The sequence below is a fragment of the Scardinius erythrophthalmus genome, assembly GCF_964197995.2.
Source record: "Scardinius erythrophthalmus genome assembly, chromosome: 16".
In the NCBI taxonomy this organism is placed as follows: Eukaryota; Metazoa; Chordata; class Actinopteri; order Cypriniformes; family Leuciscidae; genus Scardinius; species Scardinius erythrophthalmus.
In genome coordinates, this window is record NC_138236.1 from 41769277 (window position 1) to 41793661 (window position 24385).

The 24385-nt window shown below is 39.9% G+C and overlaps 1 protein-coding gene across 2 annotated transcripts in view; it reads right to left on the reverse strand.

Moving 5' to 3' along the window:
- Nucleotides 1–4166: 4166 nt before the first annotated feature.
- Nucleotides 4167–24385, reverse strand: part of LOC308703840 (stonustoxin subunit beta-like) — a 124599-nt gene continuing 104380 nt past the window's right edge. For both annotated transcript variants that reach the window (XM_081387799.1, XM_081387800.1), the window contains exons 6-7: nucleotides 5077–5112; nucleotides 4167–4861 (exon numbers count right to left, since the gene is read on the reverse strand). In XM_081387799.1, coding sequence (XP_081243925.1) covers nucleotides 4326–4861; nucleotides 5077–5112 — 572 coding nt within the window. In that variant the 3' untranslated portion in view covers nucleotides 4167–4325. The remainder of the gene's footprint in view (nucleotides 4862–5076; nucleotides 5113–24385) is intronic.

Consider the following 24385-nt stretch of genomic DNA (forward strand, 5'->3'; position numbering starts at 1 on the left):
TGCGCTTATTTTTCTCACCGCCTCTCGTCTGCGGAGCGTAATTATGATGTGGGGGATCGGGAACTTCTTGCCATCCGTTTGGCATTGGGCCAGTGGAGACAATGGTTAGAGGGCTCTACCGTTCCGTTTGTAGTCTGGACGGATCATAGAAATCTGGAGTACATTCGTTCAGCCAAAAGACTTAATGCGCGTCAGGCTCGCTGGTCATTGTTTTTCGCTCGTTTCGATTTTACGATCTCTTATCGACCTGGCTCAAAAAACGTCAAGCCAGACGCCTTGTCTCGTCTTTTCGACTCCACTGACGCCATCTCCTCGCCCCGGGAGATAATTCCGCCGGGGCGTGTAGTTGGTACCGCCGTCTGGGGTATTGAGAGGCTCGTTAAGCGCGCTCTGTCTCATACGAGCGCTCCGCGAAACGTACCTAAGAACCTCCTTTTTGTCCCTGTTTCCGCTCGCTCGGCAGTCTTTCAGTGGGCTCACTCTTCCAAGTTAACTGCTCATCCCGGCGTTAGGGGCACGCTAGCTTCGGTCCGTCAACGATTTTGGTGGCCCACTTTAGAACGTGATGTACGTCGCTTCGTTGCCTCTTGCGTTGTCTGCGCTCAAACCAAGTCTGGTCATTCTCCGCCAGCCGGTCTTCTTAGACCACTTCCCATTCCGTCGCGTCCTTGGTCCCACATTGGTCTAGACTTTATTACCGGCCTCCCATCTTCGGCTGGTAATACAGTAATTCTTACCGTGGTAGACCGTTTTTCCAAGTCCGCTCACTTTATACCGCTTCCTAAACTCCCCTCTGCCAAGGAAACAGCCCAAGTACTGGTATCTCACGTTTTCAAGAATCACGGGCTTCCCTCTGACGTCGTTTCTGACAGGGGACCTCAATTCGCGTCCCAGTTCTGGAAAGAGTTCTGTCGTCTAATTGGTGCGTCAGTCAGCCTCTCGTCTGGTTTCCACCCTCAAACCAACGGGCAGGCTGAACGCACTAACCAGATTGTCGGTCGACTTTTGCGCAGCCTGGCGTTTCGGAACCCCTCTTCGTGGGTCGAGCAATTACCCTGGGCAGAACATGCTCACAATTCTCTCCCGTCCTCCGCCACCGGGCTATCGCCGTTTCACTGTTGTCTGGGATACCAGCCTCCCCTTTTCTCCTCCCAAGAGACAGAGTCCAACGTGCCCTCCGTTCAGGCTTTTATTAGACGCTGTAAAAGTACTTGGAGACGGGTGAGAGCATCTCTGTGTCGTTCAAGGGTTCGTGTTCTGAGAAATGCTAATAAACGTCGTGTCAAGAGTCCTAGGTATGTGTGTGGTCAAAGAGTGTGGCTTTCCACTGTCAATTTGCCTCTTCAGGCACCGTCTCGTAAATTAGCTCCCCGTTTTATCGGTCCTTTTCAGATTTCCAAGGTCATCAATCCTGTCACGGTAAAGTTGAGGCTTCCTCCTAAGCTCCGGCGCGTTCACCCGGTATTTCACGTATCCTGCATAAAGTCAGTCGTACGCGTTCCTTCTCGTAGTTTCGTTCCTCCTATTCATGCCGCGGGCACGTCAGTTTATACTGTACGTAGGATTCTTGATATGCGTCGTCGCGGTCGTGGCCATCAATTCCTAGTGGATTGGGAGGGCTACGGTCCTGGGGAGAGAAGCTGGGTTCCCTCCCGGGACATCTTGGACCGCTCTCTCGTTGATGATTTCCTCCGGAGCCGCCAGGTCCCTCCCTCGGGAGCGCCAGGGGGCGCTCGCTGAGGGGGGGGCACTGTCATGAGTCTAGTTCTTTTCTCTGACTTTTCCTGTCCTTTTCCCCCCTCTGCTGGTCACTACCTCTCTTTTTCCCTTTTTCCCTTTTTCCTCCTCAGCTGACTCTCATTAGCTGTTATCTCGCTGATTCATTTCACCTGTTCTCTCCCCTAGTCCGCTTGGTATTTAATGTTCTCTGTTTTCTTGCCTTTTGCCGGATTATTACGTTTGAGTAGTATGCTGGTGGTCTATCTACGAACCCTGCTGTTTCTGTCTTGTCTTGTCGTGTCACAGTCCTGTCTACTTACTGGTTCAGGTCAGCTAAGCCATTTCACTGTCTATTAATCCTCTCTTCTACACTGTGTCCAGTCCTCCCGCTGTCGACGAACGCCCTGAGCTGTGTTCTGTGCGTTGCTGCCGCCCAGCACGTGGAGACGAGAGGTCTAAAGTCTACGAGCCGGTCTCCCTGAAATCTGCTGCATTCCTGCCACGAACGAGAGAGTTATTAGAGAGCTGCTGACCCGTTTATAGGGGACCTTCTTCAGAGACCGTCCTGTTATCTTTTCTAAAGACTTTTGCTGTCCACCTGTGTTCCTGTTTGAAGAGACTACTTTACTTTGCATAACCTGCTGCTACCTGTGTTCCTGTTTGAAGAGACAGTTATTTCTGCATAACCTGCAGCTACCTGTGTTCCTGTTTGAAGAGACCTTTTCACTGCTCTCTCAATAAACTCTAATCTTTCAATTGCATTTGGATCCTATCTCTTCCTTATCACAATTAGAAAACTTTAATAAGCATTTCGCTGAAGCCGGCCATGCTTTTCATCTAAATACTCGCCCTCAAGTTTGCTGCCCTACAGTCACAACACCTCCGTGCTCAGCCACCTTTTCGTTTACCCATATCCAGACAGCCGATGTTTTGAAAGAATTGCAGAAGCTGGATCCATATAAATCTGCTGGGCTGGATAATTTGGACCCATTTTTCCTAAAACTATCTGCAAATATTATTGCTGCTCCTATCAGTAGTCTATTTAATCTTTCTCTCTTATCTTCTGAAATCCCGAGAGATTGGAAATCCGCTGCAGTCATTCCCCTGTTTAAAGGGGGAGACACCCTCGACCCTAACTGCTACAGACCAATATCCATCCTACCCTGTCTTTCCAAAGTTTTTGAGAAACTGGTCAACAAACAAATTGTCAGTCATCTGGAATCCCATCGCATTCTCTCTGCTATGCAGTCTGGTTTTCGTGCTGGTCATGGCTGCACCACGGCTACTCTAAAGGTTCTGAACGACATCATAGCCGCCATTGATAAAAAGCAATACTGTGCAGCCGTTTACATCGACCTGTCCAAGGCTTTTTATTCGGTCAATCACCGTGTTCTCATCAGCCGACTCAATAGCCTGGGTTTCTCCCATGATTGCCTCGCCTGGTTCTCCAACTACCTCTCCGACAGAGTCCAGCGTGTTAAATCTGAGGGCCTGATACACACCGTCACACACACTGATGTCTATATGAGGAAGACACACACCGTCACACACACTGATGTCTATATGAGGAAGACACACACCGTCACACACACTGATGTCTATATGAGGAAGACACACACCGTCACACACACTGATGTCTATATGAGGAAGACACACACCGTCACACACACTGATGACTATATGAGGAAGACACACACCGTCACACACACTGATGTCTATATGAGGAAGACACACACCGTCACACACACTGATGTCTATATGAGGAAGACACACGCCGTCACACACACTGATGTCTATATGAGGAAGACACACACCATCACACACACTGATGACTTTATGAGGAAGACACACACCATCACACACACTGATGTCTATATGAGGAAGACACACACCGTCACACACACTGATGTCTATATGAGGAAGACACACACCGTCACACACACTGATGTCTATATGAGGAAGACACACCGTCACACACACTGATGTCTATATGAGGAAGACACACACCGTCACACACACTGATGACTATATGAGGAAGACACACACCATCACACACACTGATGTCTATATGAGGAAGACACACACCGTCACACACACTGATGACTATATGAGGAAGACACACACCGTCACACACACTGATGTCTATATGAGGAAGACACACACCGTCACACACACTGATGACTATATGAGGAAGACACACACCGTCACACACACTGATGACTATATGAGGAAGACACACACCGTCACACACACTGATGTCTATATGAGGAAGACACACACCGTCACACACACTGATGACTATATGAGGAAGACACACACCGTCACACACACTGATGTCTATATGAGGAAGACACACACCGTCACACACACTGATGTCTATATGAGGAAGACACACACCGTCACACACACTGATGACTATATGAGGAAGACACACACCATCACACACACTGATGTCTATATGAGGGTTTATTATACAGTTATTCTGACATGATATTTCAGGTACAGAAGTTCAGCTGTGTTATTAATGAAGATAAAATAAGAGACTTTATAACATCTCACTGTTACTGATTTATCATGAAGCTCAAAGCATTATGGGTAGAATCTCTCTACAGTCTGTTCTCATTCATCAACAGTTTCACTGATGATTCAGGACCAGCCGCAAACCCCGGATAGAGCGGCTGAGTGAATGTGGTCTGGACTGTGTGTATGAGGCTCATTGTGTCTCCGCTGACGCTGTGGAAAGACAGAGTTCCTGCACTGGGATCCACATACACTCCTATTCTACTGCTGGACACTACAGGGAGATCAGTCCCTATGCTATTGTGTAGGAATGCGTAACTGGAGGAAGTACAGAACAAACTCCAGGACTGATCATTAGCTCCAAACATTCTCTCTTTAACCTCTCCCTTCCTGCAGATGCTCTTATATGACACTGATATAAACACACCACCACTCCACTCAATCTCCCAGTAAGAGCGTCCTCTCACACTCTCTCTACACAACACCTGAGGCCACCCATCAAATCTGTCTGGATGATCAGGATACGACTGGACTGTGTCAGTGTAAGTAATCACTCTGTTCTCCTCAGACAGAAGGAGGTGTTTATGCACTGTGTTCAGATCCAGAGTGAGCTGATGGGAATCTGATGGAGATAAAACACATCACAATCAGGAATTATGAATCTGATCTTTTAATGTCTCTGAACTCTTCATGTTCAGTATATCAGCAGTGTCTCAGTGCAGTTTAATCATCATTCACATGATCAGCTCTAAAACTCCTCTGTCATGTGTTCTCTCAGCTTCTCCAGGAAGAACATGAACACACTCAGTGAGTTTCTCTGCTTGTTTTCTGACTTACATTGAAGGAAGTCGCGCCTGGTCTTGGGAACAGTGACTGTGGAAATCAACAGAGATGAAGAGTGTGATTATCATGTGGAGAGAAAGTGATCCTGCATCCATTGCTAACACATGCAGAAATCCTCCAACACAGAAGATATTTAGAGATGTCTCTGCTGTTTACAGAGCCCAGATCCTGACACAACCACTGCTGAGGGTTTGATATTAGTGACATGTCACCATATTCGATTTGGCTTCTGTAGACATGAACTGAGCACAGATTTGATCAGAGGGAATATGGTTAATCATATTAATCATATACAGAATAATCATATTGCTTTATAAGACTTGGATTAAACCTCACCCTCCTTTTTATTCTTTTTCAAAGAGACATCAATTGATCAATACATGTCTGATGCTCAATCATTTTAACCCTCTGGGGTCTAAGGTGTTTTTGGGGTCCTTGAGATGTTCTGACATGCCCTGACATTTTTGCTTTTTTCAGTTGCTTATAAACATATTAATGGCAAAAAAAAATTACACACTATTTAGCACAAACAGGGCTACCATGAAATGTGAGCAACAAGAATGTATATGTCTGCATTTTTGAGAGAATAATGTTTATGCATGGTTATTGAAAAAACTAAAAACTAAAGTTTCTGAAATAAGGCCATAAAACACATTCTAAATATGTGTCAATAAGACTTTTGACTAATTGATGTTGTCGCCTAGAGTTTTTTCTTCAAAATGAAGTGAAAATCACCCTGCCTTATCATTCACATAACACAATACATTGATTTGAATTTTGCAAAGCACTTTCTGTTTGGAAAGGCCATATGCGGAGTGGGCGTCAACGGTCATGCATATTTAGTGGTTCACACCTTAGGAGACAATGGGGCCCGCATACTTAATTAGCCATTCATTCAGGTGAGTCACTGAGCCACAAGAATGCAAGAGCAACAGTTGGAAGCATCTCAATTCTTTTTTATTTTTCCACATATTGTGCTTGCAATTTGGCCTATAATATCCAAGGAAAACATGTCTAGTAATTGTGCAGTTAATTCTCATACTGTATTTTCAGTTTTGGAATATTTATCCTCTCCCCAAATTTGTCAATGATAAAACACAATAAAAGTTATTTAAAGAAAAGGCTTATATTTACCTTTTAATAGTTTGTTTACATCTACCTTGTAAATATATTTTTTTATTAAAAAGGTTACAATTACAACAACAATTCAAGTGTAATCTTTCTTTGTAAAAACTAAAGTATACATTTTATCATACATATTTCAAAGTTAAGGATTTGATTGATTATTTGATAACTTTATTTTTGACAGAACATATTATATTTAACAGAAGCAAATATTGGCAAACAAAAGCTTATTTGAGGTGGCAGATATTTTACAATAAAAATGTATAATCTATCCAAAACTAATCAACGACATGTTGTCTTTCATATGTCTGTAACATAGGTCTTTCATTTTTATTATAAGAAATATAAATGTTAATTTGCAGTTTAATATGTTGCTTATACAAATACATTTTATTTCAACATATTTTAGTCGATATTTACTGAGTGTAGCAATACAGTTTGCTAAAACCGAAACATTCATACACAAACAGAAACGCCTGACTGTAACGTTGTTTTTATGAAATATTAGGGCATATAAATGTTCATTTTCAGTTTAAAACGTTGCTTATACAAATAGCCTACATTTTATTTCAACATATTTCTGTCGATTAACTCAGTACGGCAATACAGTTTGCTAAAACATCATCATTCATTCACACAGAGACGCAATTTAAATTTAAACTGTCTTTTTGCGAGCTGTGGTAAACAGCGCGCATCTCTGCCGTTCATTCATCAAAAACAGAAACCCGATTCACGTGAGAAGAAAAAAAACTTACAGTATTCCTCAGCTCGCTCCTCGATATACCTGCACTTCTGAGGTACTTTTTTCATTATTGTTATTCCTCACAGCGCTACGAGACGGTGTTAAAGTGATGATCTAACCCTAACCTAATCCTGCGTTCACAGGATTGCGCGGATTGCCTCATTCATTTGCGTTTGAATAGCGCGCGCTCTCCGTAGGCGGAGTCACATTACATTTGAATTAGTTGTAATGAGGTCGACTGGAATCGCTCTCTTTTAATACAGATTTCACAAGATGAGAATATTTGTTTTTTATATAAATTACTTCATTTAAAAGAAGAGAATTCAAGCTTCATGCCTGTATGTCTGTTTGCCTGTTTGACTGAGTATTCGCTGAGTTATTGTTCATTTTCGGACGCGTTTCAGAATGGACTACACTGACAGAGAGAAGGCAGAACTCGCATCACGTTTATTTTCCTTTATTTGGCAAAAAGCACAACACTTTGTTTTTATTGTGAGTATACAGAAAAATAATACACATTTAACAGAATCGATTGATGTATGAAACTTGCTTGTAATATCAAAGTCCACAGAGCAAAATTAATTTCTTTTGAACTGAACTGAAAAAAGCGAGCTGGTATCAGGGGGTTAATCATTCTACTGAAAGCCCCAAACCCCGGATAGAATGGCTGAGTGAATGTGGTCTGGACTGTGTGGATGAGCACAGTTCAAACATGTCCCTGGCAACATTCAAAAGACAACTGAAAACCCATCTCTTCTCTGAGCACTTAACATCATAAAAAAATAAAAAAATCTTTTCCTTATCGGACTTATGCTACTCTGAACAATGCCTGCACTTGGTATCTTGAGCACTTCTTGCGTTGTTTTTTGCCTCTTCACAATGACTCGCTTAATTTAGTCCTAATTTGTAAGTCGCTTTGGACAAAAGCGTCTGCTAAATGACTAAATGTAAATGTCAATGTACTGCTTATTATGAGAATTTCTGTGAATACATGAAAGCCACATTTTAGTTCTAATTATTAAAATTATTAAAATCATAAAAATGCATCATTGACGTTTGGTTTTAAATGCTGATATCACAAAATCATATCTCTTAAATTCTTAAACATATTGTTATCAGATATTCATTCAACTTTTGGTATCAATAGAATCTGCAGTGTTTAAATGTGTGATTTTAACAGTAAATATCAAAAGTTTCCTTCATGTTCACAAATGCATGGTTGTCATCAATAGCGTCTACTTAAAGTCACAGAGTATGGGGATTTAATGTCAGATATACTGGTTTAATTATTGGCTTAAAGCACGTTCAACTCATTCAAGTATTTCCAATAAGACAAGCTGACAACAGAGAATACGGTGAGTTGTGTTGTCTGTAATATTGCTGTCATGATGTGGTGAACTAATTCATACAGTATTTTAAGATTTAATCTGCTAAAATATTGAATATGTTCTCATCTTTCTCATTTTATCATTGAACAGCCTGGTCCCATTGTTAATATGTAGGTATTAATACGTAATTTTCAGAGACACAAAAATGTATGTTTTTTTGTACATGTAGATAGATGTTAAAATGTATAATGTGGAAGTATCTGCAACATTTAAACAAAATATTATTATGTTTTTACAGCTACAGAACGTCACATATTTACAAATCTTTCATAGCATAAAGATATCTGTATAATTTTCTTTTTACCTAAACATACCTTTTTTATACAGAATATAAACAGCATAAAACGTAATGAACAGAGATGTGGCGGAATTTGGAAAATTACAATTTTAGAAACAATATAGCATTAAAAAGGTTAGGCCGCTAGGTTAGGCCGCTACACCTAATACATAACCATTTCTTCAAACTACGTAACGTTATGAAGAAAAACATAACAGACAGACAAGTGTAATCACAATCATTTATTTATTGTGAAAATGTCAAAAGCGCCAGCAAAAGACATTTATATGGCGATGTGTCAGTCACAGTATGGATTCTAAAGATTATGATAACAGCGAGCAAATAAAATTTATGTCTTTTGTGAATTTCTGTTGTGTTTTGGTGTTATACGAGCGTATGGGACGCTCAGAGGGTTCGGTTAAGCACTAGTAGAAATGGTGGTGGGAGTTTCCAATTAGAGAAACTGGAGCAAGAGAGCAGAAGGGTTTTAGTAGGATTATTTCTTTTGCAATGAACTTCTGCATGCTTTGCATTAATAATGGTTATTATTAAAGGTGCAGTGTGTGATTTTTAGCGGCATCTAGTGGTGAGATTTGCGAATTGCAAACAGTCAGTAACTCACGGCCTTTCTCTCAAATTGCAAACTCGAATGAGAAGCTACGGTGGTTTTTTGAGGATAGTAAGAGCAAAATAATATAGAATTTATAGACAATTGGAAAAGTTTTTGGGGCAAACCTTGTTTTGTTTAATTATCTTTTAATTAAACAATCTGCAATGCAGTAACAACAAGTGTTTCTTTATTTCTCCATGTGCCTTGTTTCTTCTGCATACATCACGTTATATCCCAACCCCATCACTTCACCACAGTGACCTCTAGTGGTTTTCCCAGGTAACAACATAAACTGATATCATTACATCCCCCTTTCTTTAAAGAAAACATTAAACAGTAAACATCAGGTTATACTATATATCTAACTTTGCATTCTATATAAATTCTTAACTCAATGTTTGTATACCCGTATAAAACTAATAATATAATGTTCAACTAAAACAAAATTACTTTTTCATTGCAATAACTTTGAGCAATTTCTCACAAATTCAGTCTCTCAGGTTTTCTAATCTGTCTTGCAGATCTCCTAAGTGTAACTGTATGACTGTTTGATGTTTGACTGTCTGTGTTTGAATTAGTGTCACATTCTTCTTTTGCAGACAATGCAGTTGACTCAGAATCAGGATTGCTTTGATTCAGGACTTGTGACTCTTTCTCAGTCTTTAACAAATCACGTCTGTTTCTTCTGAGAATTTGTCCATCATCTGTTTTCACCTGAAAAGATCTCGGAGCTACCTCTTGCATGACTACAGCTTTCTTGCTCCAGTTCTCATCATTTCTGATTCTCACGACATCATCCATCATCAATGGTTGCAAATGTTTTGCAGATCTGTCATAATAGAATTTCTGCTTTTCTTTCAGTTGGTTGAACTTCTGCTTTAACTTCAGTTGTCTTCTTTGCTGTGAACAACATGGCATTGTAGTAAGAAGTTTTCGATTCATCAGCATTTCCGCTGGAGCCATACCACATTCCAATGGAGATGTTCTATAGTTGAGCAAAGCGAGGTACGGATCAGACTCACTATCCGCAGCTTTTTTTAAAAGTTGCTTGAGAATATGAACACCTTTCTCCGCCTTACCATTCGACTGAGCATATTCTGGACTCGAGGTAACATGTTTGAAGTCATATTGCACTGAAAAATCTTGCCACTCTTTGCTACTAAAACATGGACCATTGTCACTCATGACGGTGTGTGGTATTCCATGTCTTGCAAAGATTGACTTTGCATGTGTAATCACACACTTTGTAGACATGTTAGAAAGTAAGGCTAGTTCAGGATAGTTTGAGTAATAATCAATCACCACTAAATAATTATTACCTTTCAGATGGAAGAGATCCATTCCAACTTTCTCCCAGGCTGATGTTGGTAAGTCTGGTATCATCATTGGTTCTTTAATCTGCTTGCTTCTGAATTTCTGACATGTGTCACACTTTTTCACCAGATTCTCAATATCTTTGTTCATCCCAGGCCAGAAGACTGTGTCTCTCGCTCTCCTTTTACACTTTTCCATCCCTAAGTGACCTTCATGAATCCTACTTAACATGTCTTGTCTTAAGCTTTGTGGAATTACAATTCTGTTTTGTTTCAAAAGCATTCCATCCACTACACTTAGATCACCTCTGACTTCACAATATTTTGAAGATTCACCTATTGGCCATCCATCATGCATGTTGTCAACAACAGCTTGCAGTTCAGCATCTTTTCTGGTTTCTTGTGCTATCAGCTTTGACTTTTCATCTGATACAGGAAACGCAGTACGAACCATTTTCACATGCATCTCAACATCTTCTTCTGTTGTACTCACACAATTTCCTGTCGGAGCTCTTGAAAGTGTATCTGCCAACACCAGGTATTTGCCAGGCATGTACACCAAGTCAAAATCATACCTTTGCAACTTCAACATCAGTCTTTGAATCCTAGGTGTCATCTCCGTCAGATTCTTCTTCACTATTGCAATCAATGGACGATGATCGGTTTCTGCCACAAAAGTAGGAAGACCATAAACATAGCTGTGAAACCTTTCCATTCCAAAAACCAATCCCAAACACTCTTTTTCGATTTGTGCATATTTGCACTCAGAATCAGTCATGGATCTACTCGCATATGCTACTGGCTTCCAAACCTCATCATCAGCTTGCAATAGAACCGCACCAAGACCATTTTTAGATGCATCAGTGGACACTTTAGTTTTCTTTGTGGGATCAAAGAATTTCAGTACGGGTGCAGATGTCAACGCTATTTTCAACTAGGGGTGTAACGATACATCGATATGGATCGATGCATCGATATAACGTCTAACGATACGATGCATCGATTCCACACTTAAAATATCGATATGCACCTTTATTTTGACACTCTCCACATTATCACGACACGTAACATCCTTCCGCTAAAGCGCACATTTTCGTTTACTCACCAACCGCCTGCCGGTGTGTAACGTTAATCTCCTCATCTGAAAAAGACGCCTGACAAGACTGACTAAACCCTAAACAAGTTTTTTTTTTTTTTTTTTTTCACAAAAGCCGGTATTGTCCGCTGTCAAGGCATCGCGAGTTCATGTTTTACAGTAGAAACAGACAAGCACCCGCACCCTTGTTGGTGAACACAACACGATAAGTCCGTTTTAGCTACTCAGCGCGCAATATTCAGGTCAGATGTCACTTTGAAAAGACGCGCGCTGGCTAAGAGGAGTTTCGTCAAAGCTGACTAAAAGTGATCGAGGATGGATCATTTCAATGAACTCGTGATATCTTCTTCAGGGCGTAAAAGGAAAATAAAACCTGAAACATTTTCACGGAACCTTACTAAAGCAGCTCGTTTAGGGAACGGAATGGTGAGGGAAAAGCTCTCTGTACTGCGTGTACGTACGTTAATCACAACAACAAAGTTTGTCAGGCATATGTCAGCTGAGGAGATTAACGTTATGAAGATTAACCGAGTGTTGTATTATTTATCATAACAATTACTTGGTTGTGTTTGACTCAGAAAGATGAAATGTATATGTATCTGCTCTGCTCTGCTAAAAAAAAAAAAAAAACATATAAGCATACTTTCAATTAACTTTCATTTTGTAATTTACCTTTATTTTTTAAGTTATTATTATTATTATTAATCAAAACAACCCAGCTGCAGTTTGATTGATATTACTTGGAATGCACAATAATAATAAAAAACATGATTTATGAGTACTTGCAAATAACCAATTCTGTTATAAATGTCCCAATTGGGAGAGGGTGTGCAATTTTCAAAGAGTTTAATTAAACGTTCATGTTATATATTTTGGTTGCATTTGTGAGTTAATAAAAACGTAACTGGTTGTGTGAACATTATATCTAAATATTGATTAATCGATCGATATAGCCCTGAATCGAATCGTATCGTGGAATTTTTTGAAGTATCGAAAAATATCGGATCGCTGGCTGAGAGAATCGATATCGTATCGTATCGTCATGAACTGTCCGATTTACACCCCTATTTTCAACTGCTGCCACTCAGTTTCATGTTTGTCTGTCCAGTTAAAGTCTGATGTCTTTTGTAGGAGCTGCCGTATGTGTGATGTTCTTGCAGAAAGATTCGGAATGAACTTCCCTATGTAATTCACCATACCCATTACTCGTTGTACACCTTTTTTGTCAGTGGGACTTTCCATTTCTAGAATGGCATTGATCTTCTCGCTGTCTGGCTGTATTCCTTGACTTGACAACTTATCACCAAGAAACACAAGTTCTTGCACACCAAACTGACATTTGTTTTTGTTGAGTTTCAATCCACTCAATTTGATTTTCTGCAACACTTCTGTCAGTCTTCTATTGTGCTCTTGCAGTGTAGATCCCCAAATGATGATGTCATCAATATATACTCTGACTCCTTCAAGTCCTTCAATGATATTCTCCATCGCTCTGTGAAATATTTCTGATGCAGAGACGATTCCAAACGGTAGTCTCAGGAATGAATATCTACCAAATGGAGTATTGAAGGTGCAGTATTTTGAACTGTCGTTGTCCAGACGTATTTGCCAAAATCCTTGTGAAGCATCAAGCTTTGTAAAATACTTGGCACCTGACATTTCGCTCATTATTTCTTCACGTTTTGGAATCTGATAGTGTTCACGCCTTATATTGTCATTCAGATCTTTTGGATCCATGCACACTCGTAATTCTCCATTCTTTTTCTTGACACATACCATGGAATTCACCCAGTCTGTTGGCTCTTCAACTCTTTTGATTACCCCAAGTGTGATCATTTTGTCTAACTCTTTTTTCAGACGATCTTTGAGAGGTGCAGGAACTCGACGAGCAGAATGAACAACAGGATGGGCATTTTCCTTCAACTGGATCTTGTAAACATAAGGTAAAACACCAAACCCTTTGAAGACGTCTGTAAAAATTTCCACTATGTCATCCACAGAATTACTTGTACTCACCACTGAGCAGTCTTGGTTGATGTGATATACCCTTTTGACAAGATTCAGGTTTTCACATGCTCTGTCCCCTAACAGAGATTCTAGCCCTTCAGCCACAACAGAGAACAGCAAGTGGTGCACTTTCTCTTTCATCGTCACTTTCAGTTTACATGTGCCAAGAGAGTCAATGATTTGCCCATTGTAGTCTTTGAGAAGTATTGACTTTTTCCTTACTTTAGGTCTTTCTTTCATCTTTTTGATGTCTGTCATGCTGATTAGATTTGCTTTTGCACCAGTGTCAAGCTTGAGAGCAACCAACGTTCCATTAATCTCAAGCGTTGTTTTCCATTTGTCACTTCTGTCAGCATCCTCTTGGTTTTGTACATGCACTGTTAACTTTTCAGTTTTTTCAGAATCCTGCATTTCTTGACAATTTACCATGCCGACGAAGAACGTGTCACTAAGGTTAGTTTCCTCTATCATCTTGACAGATCTCTCTTTTTGTCTCATTTTACCTTTGGAAAAACATTGTTTTGCGAAATGATTTTTCCCATTACACTTCACACATTGTTTTCCGAAAGCTGGACATTGCTTCGGTTGATGTTCTGTGCCACAACGTTTGCAATTGTACACAACATCCTTCTGTTTTACAGCTTTGGACGTGTATCGCTTTCCTTTGAATGACACTGCACTGATCATTGCATCTGAGCTTGTAGACACGCTTTTCGGCATCATATCACCAAATGTCTTCACATGCAGCTGAGCAAGTTCACTGGCTTGACAAATTTTGATTGATTCATGCAACGTGAGCTCTGTTTCTCTCAGTAGACGTTGTCTGACTTTCACATCACTTATGCCAAACACAATTTGATCTCTTACCATCGAGTCATTCAGCTGATCAAAATTGCATGTCTTCGCTTTGAGCCTCAAGTCTGTCAGGAAATTATCAAATGTTTCATTCGGTTGTTGCACACGTGAACGAAATATATATCTTTCATACGTTTCATTCTTCTTTGGTGAGTAGTGAGCAGTAAATTTGTCTAGCACATCATCAAGCTTGTTTTTATCCTCATCCTCATCGAAGACAAAGGTATTATACACTTCAATAGCCTGTGGACCGGCAATCGTCAATAATAAAGCAACCTTACGTGCTTCTGGCTTCGTGTCCATCCCGATGGCTGTCATGTATAGCTCAAATTGCTGCCTGAAGCTGCGCCAGTTGCAATCAACATTTCCTGTGAGCTTCAAATTCTCCGGTGGTCTCAAAGTATCCATTTTGTCGCTTTCACAACAGGTAATCGTTGGATGTCTCCACTCCTGGTACCATGTTTTGTTTAATCATCTTTTAATTAAACAATCTGCAATGCAGTAACAACAAGTGTTTCTTTATTTCTCCATGTGCCTTGTTTCTTCTGCATACATCACGTTATATCCCAACCCCATCACTTCACCACAGTGACCTCTAGTGGTTTTCTCAGGTAACAACATAAACTGATATCATTACAAACCTGACCTGTTGAAAAGAGATGGTATTCATCCCTCCTGGGATGGTGCTGCTCTTCTCTCTAGTAATATGGCTCATAGTCTTAGAGCTCAAACATGACAATCTGGGGCTCAGGTCAGGAAGCAGACAGACTGGCTAAACCAACAGTCTGCTAGCGGCCTCGCGTCACCAAGGTCAGATAAATCCCATCACATAGAGCCTCTTTCATCTAGCTATCATCATATAGAGACTGTGTCTGTTCCCCGAATTTGGAAATCCAAAAAAAACGTTTAAACCCATCTAAGGTTAAAAATTTAATTGATGTTCAACAAATTAAAAAAAAACTATAATACAGATGAACAAATGCTAAAGCTTGGGTTGCTGAATATTAGATCGCTTACTTCAAAAGCACTCATTGTTAATGATATGATTTCAGTTAATAACCTAGATGTGCTGTGTTTGACAGAAACCTGGCTAAAACCAAACGATTACATTACTTTAAATGAATCAACCCCGCAAGATTACTGTTATAAACATGAGCCTCGTCTGAAACGCAAAGGGGGTGGTATTGCTGTAATCTATAGTAATAGTTTCAAAACCACTAAGAAATCAAGTTTTAAATATAATTCTTTTGAAGCATTGGTGCTTAATGTAAAAATATATAGTGTAAACGATAAATCACGCTTAAGATTTGTGCTGGCAACTGTATGATGTTTTATTAACAAGGTTCGGGAGGAGCACGTTCAGATAATTAACACAAGTGGAGAGCACTCAGCAATCAATGGTGAGAGGTATAAATACTCAGCAGTCTCACCTCATTCCATTGACAGTTTTTGCAGCATCCCTCCACCACAGCTTCTCCACACTTCTAGCACTAAACACTTACATACGGGGGGAGTACTCTGGGTTCAGGCTGAACTCCGAGCTCGGAGCCCTCCCTCCGGACAGCACGCCAAATACGCATTAAACTTACCCATTCAAATTATATGTAAGTGTGAACTCGTGAAATACAGGCCACCAGGGCACCATACAGACTTTATCAAAGAATTTGCGGACTTTCTATCTGAATTAATATTGACTGCAGATAAAGTACTAATTGTTGGTGATTTTAATATACACATAGATAATGAAAAAGATGCATTGGGATTGGCATTTAAAGACATTGTAAACTCAATTGGAGTTAGACAACACGTGTCAGGACCTACTCACCGTCGTAATCATACTCTAGATCTAATATTATCACATGGAATAGATGTGGATGCCGTTGAAATTCTGCAGCAGAGCGATGACATCTCAGATCCTTATCTAGTCTTGTGTAAATCACATTTAGCCAAGGCTGCAAAGCTGACTCCGTGTTTCAAATATGTTAGACCTATCACTTCTGCCACTAAAGATTGCTTTATTAAAGGGGGGGTGAAATGCTCATTTTCACTCAATCTCCTGTTAATCTTGAGTACCTATAGACTAATATTGCATCCTTCATATCTCCAAAAAGTCTTTTGTTTTATTATATTTTTAATTGAAAGATTGGCTGTACCGAGTCTTTCCGGAAAAAAACGAGCGGCTGTGGGCGGGCCGTGTGGGCGGAGCTAAAGCTGTGCTAACGCGCCGAGCTAACAACACACAGAGACAATAGAAGTAGTTTTACTCACCGAACCTTTATCATTGTGACTGCTCAATCCTTAAGCATTAGACGATCTGCAAATCCGATCTGGGCTTTGTTTATAAAACAATCATCGTCGAAATGCAGGGAACAACAGTCTTGCACAACTCCGTTTATGCTCTGGAAAACAAACTCCATCCACGGGTGCCTTAACGCCGGGTTCTTTGGGAATCTGTGCAGGGTTGTCTTGCCCTGGCAACCAAAAACACACTTCTTTGGTGACATTGGCTTCCCAAAAGCCGGGCAGGGCGCTTTGATGGCGAACTGCTTTCACTCTCTTGCTCTGTTTTACGAGTGCGCGCGCGCCCGCGATCTTACCGGAGAAGTGCCCTTAGGACCCATATAAGGAAATTCCGCCCTCTCTTACGTAAGACAGAGCCATACTCGAAAAAAACTTTCCGAAACTTGTGACAAACCGGAAGGACAATTTTTGGAACAAAAATACTCCTTCAAACGTACAACTTAACTTTTGAAACTTTGACCATGTTTAGCATGGGAATCCAACTCTTTAACAGTGTAAAAAACTCAGTATGCATGAAACAGTAATTCACCCCCCCTTTAATAATCTTCCTGATCAGTTTCATCATCTCAGCAGCCCGGATAGCTTAGAAGAACTTGATATTGCAACAGAAACTTTTAACTCTCTCTTTTCCAGCACTTTAAGACACAGTTGCTCCGTTGCGCTTAAAGAAGATTAAAGAAAATAGTCCAACGCCGTGGTACAACGAGCACACTCGGGCCCAAACTAGAGGTATTTCGCATTTCATGGAAAGAGAGCTCGATTGCATACAGAGAGGCTTTAAAAGCTGCTAGATCTGCTTATTTTTCAACCCTATTAGAAGAAAATAAACATAATCCTAGAATTTTATTTGAAACAGTGGCTGAACTAACAAAAAAGAAAGCTTCAAGCCCAGACGTTTCCAAGCAGCACAGCAGTAATGACTTTATGAACTTCTTCACTTATAAGATTGATAATATCAGGGAGAAAATTATAACTATGCAACTGTCTACTAAAGTATCAAATCAGGCAGTGCATTGTAGTCTCCCTGAGGAAAATTTTTATTCATTTATTGCTATAGATGATGATGATGATGATGCATTTTATTTGTAATGCGCTTTTCTCCAACCCAAAGTGCTACACAGTATAGTAAAAATAATATAAGATAATTAAACAATAATTAAAAACAGAAAAATCAGACAAAAAAATATATAAATAAGATACACTTCAAAGACAGTAAGCATTTTTAAAAATATGGGTCTTTAAAGACCTCTTAAAGCAGTCCAGAGTTGGGGAATTTTTAATCTCAAATGGAAGTTTATTCCACAACCGCGGGGTGGTAACCGTAAAGGAGCGACCACCCATCGACTTTAATTTGAATGTGGGCTGCTGTAGAGTAGAAGAGTCAGACGAGCTGAGAGAACGATTTGGAATGTAAGGAACAACTAGATCACAAAGGTATTCTGGTGCTATCCCATGAATGGCTTTATATGTTAAAATCAAGATTTTAAAATCGATACGTGCCGTTACTGGAAGCCAATGGAGTTCATAAAGAACAGGGGAAATATGCTGCTGTACAGTTGTGTGTGTTAATACGCGTGCGGCCGAGTTTTGGATATACTGTAATTTCTTAATATGTTTATCAGGGAGACCAGAGTATAGTGCATTACAGTAATCCAGTCTCGACGTGATAAATGTGTGGATAAGCTTTTCCGCATCTGGCAGGGATATAAAAGGCCGAACTCTGGCAATATTTTTTAGATGAAAAAAATCTGATTTTGAAACCACTTTGATATGGGCATCAAAAGACAAATGTGAATCAAAAATAATACCTAAATTTCGCACCTGTGATGCTGGGGCCAGTAAATCTGTCATGATTCTGCCATCTAGTCTTTAATTTTCCCTGGTCTTGAGGCAGGATCATGACAGACCCATGTTTTATGTGTAAGCACATGGCCATTTGTTTGGGCTGTGTGCTTGCGTTGTCTTGTCACCTTACCCCGCCCCTTGTTATCTCTTCTTGTCATCATTATTGTATCATCGCCGTCACCTGTTTCCCTCATTAGTTTCTCCCTATTTTATCCCCTTGTGTTTGCTGTCTTGTGCCGGTTCATTGTGTGATTCTCAGTGTGTTAACCAACCCGTGAGTACCTTGTGAAGAACTCTGTCTTGTTAAGTCCTGATCTTGTTGCTGCTGTTAGTTATTTGTCTAGTTATCTGTAGTGATGGCCAAATGAAGCGTTTCGAAGCATTATTGCTTTCTGATACAATTGTGTCGAAAATGGTTCATTACTCGAAGCTTCATTCAGATAGAAATTACAGCACCATCTCCTGGTGAAGTAAATGTAATGCAACAAAGCTGACAACCATAAAATGCAAGTAGGCTTATGTTAACGCCCCGTTTATGACGTGTTTACCGAGGCGATCAAAGCTGAAACAGTGTTAGTGCTGTGAAACTCATTTATGTAGGTGAATTTTACAGATACTGATGAATTTCATGTGTTCACCTTGATAATAAAACATTAAGCATGATGTGTATGTGTAATTATTTCTTTAGACAAGGACAGAAGATCAGACCAGCTTAAAAAAAGTTGGAAACCATCACAGAAATTCTAATGGTTTCTATTAAAATACCAGTAGGAACCATTGGCTTTTACCATTTAAACCACTAAAGAATTATTTTTTGTAGTGTATTTGGGATATATTCCATTAGGATTTAATGCCCCCACCAATACAACCCAAATCAGTAGAGACCCACAGAGACCACTATAAATCCCATTACAACCAATAAAATTCCCATGAAAACCATTAAATCCATTAGAATTTCTGTTATAGTTTCTATAGTTTTTTTTTTTTTTTAGCAGGGCAGTATCATGTGTGAAAGCTTTATCTTGTTTAGTTGTGGGAAGCAGTACTCTATAACTTGTTAACTGGTGGGACTGATATTTTTATATGTTGAAAAGGATGTGCTTGTGTTGTAGGCTACTTGTATAATGTAGCAGAGCTGTCTTTGATGCATGTTTTTATGTAACAATGTTCATATGTTCTCTAATTAATAATAATAAAAAAATGTGTCAGAGGCTGTGCTTTGGGTACATGCAGAAGGCTTAGACAAAGTGTTCATTAAATGGTATGGTTTTTATTCAGAAATATTATTTATTTTTATTTTCTTTCTCGCTGGCACAACACTGAAATAAACTCAATCCACTCTCCTCAACAATAACGCCAATCCAAACACCGACTACAACCCACGGTGTTGCCATGGTTTGGCTTCACTTTTATAAGAAATACATCCGCCAGGTTTCAAACCTGTCAACACTGGATTGGGCTGTCAAAGCAGTCAGGTGGTTCACTACAAGAATGAAGCAGTGTGTTTGCTTCAGACGTCATTTTCACGTGACTAGTGACGTAATGATACAAGCTCCGAAGCAGTGGTTCATTGCAAGGACCGTTCGAGTTTGAAGCAAGCTTCGGAGCGTCGGTGTCAGGCGTAACATCACTAGTTATCTGTCAAGTCTTAGTCTAGTGTAGTTGATCTTTGTTTTTGCCCTCCAGCCTTGTTTTACCCCATCGTGGGTTTTGTTTTCCCTGTTTTGTCTGAATAAATCTGTTTATTGTATTCTGTCTGCGATTGGGTTCATCTCTCTCCAACCACATAACAAAATCAGAATCAGTGATCAGATTTTGACAGTTAAACTTGTGCAAGGCTGTCGGCATACCAACAAGTAGAAATTCTGTTTTGATTCATTAAGTTTAAGATAATTGGCATGCATCCATAACTTAATTTCTTCCATACATGCGCTCAGAGCTGTGATTGCAAGATTAGGATCCGGGAGTGTGTTAACATAGATCTGCGTGTCATCAGCGTAACAATGAAACCTCAGACTGTATTTTCTTATGTCACCAAGTGGAAGCATATAAATGCAGAACAAAGTCGGCTCTAGCACTGACCCCTGCGGGACACCCTGCTGAACTAATGTGGCCTCAGATTTATGTTTCCCCATGCAAACATACTGAGAACGATCTGCTTAATAGGACTCAAACCATTTGAACACAACACCAGAGATGCCTAACAACACACGCAACCTGTTAAGAAGGATAATATGACATATAGTGTCAAAAGCTGCGCTAATGTCTAGCAGGACTAGAATACTGCAAGCACCAGTGTCAGCGGAAACAAGTAGGTCGTTGGTAACCCTTACAAGTGCAGTCTCAGTGCTGTGTCCAGATCTGAAACCAGACTGAAACGGTTCCAATAAGTTGTTATTGGACAGATATTGCTGTAACTGACCAACAACAACTCGTTCGAGAACCTTTGCCACAAAGGGCAGGTTCGCAATAGGCCTGTAGTTAGCTAAATTTTGAACATCACAGCCAGTTTTTTTTAGAACAGGTGTGATAGCGGCCACCTTAAGGGCCGGAGGAACCTGGCCAGTGGCTAGGGAGTTGTTAATAATAACAGTGATGGAAGGGCAGACATGTGGTAAACACTTTTTTAGAACCTCAGTAGGCAAGGGGTCAAGATAGCACGTGGATGAACTCAGTCATGATCAATTTAAAAACATTGTCTACATTGACAGTAGTAAAGTTCGAAAGGGCAGTAGAAGGTGAGTTTTTTTAGTAAGACTCACTAGTCAGCAAAGGAGAGTCAAAGGAGATGGAGCTATAAATACTCTGAACTTTCTCTGTAAAATATTTGTTAAAATTATTACACATCTCATCAGAAGGACAGACAGTTTTCTTTTGAGATTTGAGAAGGCTATCAATTGTCTTAAATAACATCCTAGGATTAGCAGCACCTTTATTGATAACATGAGAGTAATATGCCTCTCTGCTAGTCTTAAAAGCAAGATGATACTGGAGCTGGTGTTGTTCAAACATTAATTTGTGAACGGTGAGGCCTTATTTTTTATACAACCACTCAATCTTCCTTCCTTCAACTTTAAGTGCATGCAGATCATTTGTGTACCAGGGAGACGACTTGGAAAAAGATACAACTCGTTCTTTCATTAAGAATTGAGGAAAGTGCAGAGTTGTAACAGTCAATAGACCCAAGCACAGGAAGCTCCGCAACAGGGTTAGAAATCAAGTCAAGTCAAGTCAAGTCAACTTTATTTATATAGCGCTTTTCACAATACAGATTGTATCAAAGCAGCTTCACAGTATTAAATAAAATAGTACATCAGTGTTTGTTTCTGGTGTAAAACATCCACGTTTGGTAATGCAGATCAATAGCACTGGTGAATCGATTAATCAATTTAAGTATCCCCAACTGAGCAAGCCAAAGGCAACAGTGGCAAGGAACCGAAAAACTCCATTAGGTGACCTAATGGAGAAAAAAAAACCTTGGGAGAACCCGGGCTCAGTCGGGGGCCAGTTCTCCTCTGGCGTTTATGAAGTAGAGACCGGATTTAACTGTAAGATTAAAAGTATTAAAAGTATTAAGTATTAAAATCCTTTCAGGGTCAATATTCCTAATATTTCTAAAGGATATGACACGCTGTTTAGAAGACTGCAGGGAGGCAGAGATGGTAAATTCACTTGTCAGTAATTTATGATCACTAAAATTAACTTCATCCTTTGAAAGCTGATCTATACCAATACCCACAGAACATAACAGGTCCAATGTATGTCCAGATTTATGAGTTGAAAAGTCAACATGTTGAATGAAGTTAAAACACTCTAACACATGCAGGAAGGCAGCTGCAGAGGAACAGTTTGAATTGTCGACATGAATATTCAGGTCCCCTATTAGCAGCATGTCTGGACAAATAGGACTTAGCAGAGTCAATAATTCTGCAAGTTCAGAAAAGAACCTCGCATCAGCCTTAGGTGGGCGATAGATTAAAACAACTAGTACTGGTGAAGTGCTGTTAATTTTGATAGTCAGGCATTCAAAAGATGACACAGCAGGTGTTGTAACTTCTGCAATAGACAAATCAGATCTGTATAGAATAGCAAGACCACCACCTTTACCAGTGAGTCTAGGTCTGTCAATGTGAATCCAGGTGGTTTAGCTAAATTAAGGTTGTAAAAGTCATTTGCTTGATGCCATGTCTCACAGAGACAGAGAAAATCAAGTTTTCTATCCAATATTATATCGTGAAGCAGCGCGGCTTTCTTGTTCATTGAACGCATATTTAATTGAGCGAGTCTAATTTTAGAACTTGCGTTCTTTACGCGATTCTGCAACGTCTTCTGAGGAAAATGTAAGTTAGATGAACAGATGCCACGAGAGTTAAGATGTCTTGAACGCCTAGATGAGGAGTGAAGTACATTTATTCCAGCAGGCGAAGGATAGAAACATCGGCGGGAGCAACGATGCAAATATCTTGGCCAATGCAAAAGTTTGAATGATCGCAAAGTTTTAATAATACAGGTGCTGGGAGGCAGATGATGATTCAATGAAAAAAGCTCAGAATATGAGTACCTTATCATGTTGTTGTTCCACAATCTTGATTCCAGTGTTCCACATAATCCAGTTATAGCATAGACCAGTGAAAAGAATGTAGTAAAGGGAAACAGCATGCTTATATCCAATGGAATCCTGATAAAATTGTGAAGATCGCAACACTCTGAGTCGCAGGAGTCGTTCAGCGATTAAAATGCAGAGGCCACAGCAGCATCAGACCGTTAGTGAATCCACACACGCAGACATACACCGACTTCAGATTGGAGATGACACAGTTTCCAGCCTCGTTCAGGTGCCGCACCCGCCACTCGAAACAAGAAGACGCCGAGGAATCACCTCAAAAGCGATCAGCAATCCAAGCTCAACAGGAACCTCACATTTAAATGTTGAGATGAAAGGTAGGCCTAATAGGCTATTAAATCATTTAAAAAGTTGGTAGCAGAATAAAACCAATTTTAAAATAACAAATAACTACAGATGGTGGACAACCAGAATGAGACTTTTACCGCCGCCGTTCCCGCGGCGGCAAAATTGGGATGTGTATTTGCTGCCTTTTACCGCTGAGTGGCGCTGTAATCACAGACTTTGAAAAGTGTCAGTTTATTCTCTTTATGACGTAATCTGCCGCGGCAGTAATCTGAGCTGAGGCCACAGATAAATTCAAGATAAATATTGTGGTTAAACAAATTCAAATTCATTAAATTTAAACAAAGTAGACACACTTTAACATTGTGTGCCCAGTTTTTCTATAATTTAGAAAGGCTATGTCAATAGGTTACTTGTCATTTACTTCGTGTTATTTTAATGTGTTTGTAGATTTATTAACTGAAACATAACAGTGAAATAAATTAAAATTATTTACCGTAAAATTAAAACATTTTCAGGACTTGCAGTAGGCTACTAACCGATGTTAGTCGGTTTAAGCATTCTTTGTTATATTCAGAATTAAATAGGCTTACATGTTGTTATGATTATCAATTGAATGAATTAATAAATAATCAACCACAATGCCTATTACTGCCGCGGCAAAAATAAACCAGTCGAATTTCAAAGTCGTTCGCGAAATGACTAGGCTATACCGGGTGGCGCAAGTGACAGGGCAAAACAGCAGCAACTGCGGCATTTTAAAAGGTAAGTTACCTATCTGTTTATTTAAAAAAAAAAAAAAAAAAAATACTTTTTTCATTATTTGAACAAAAAT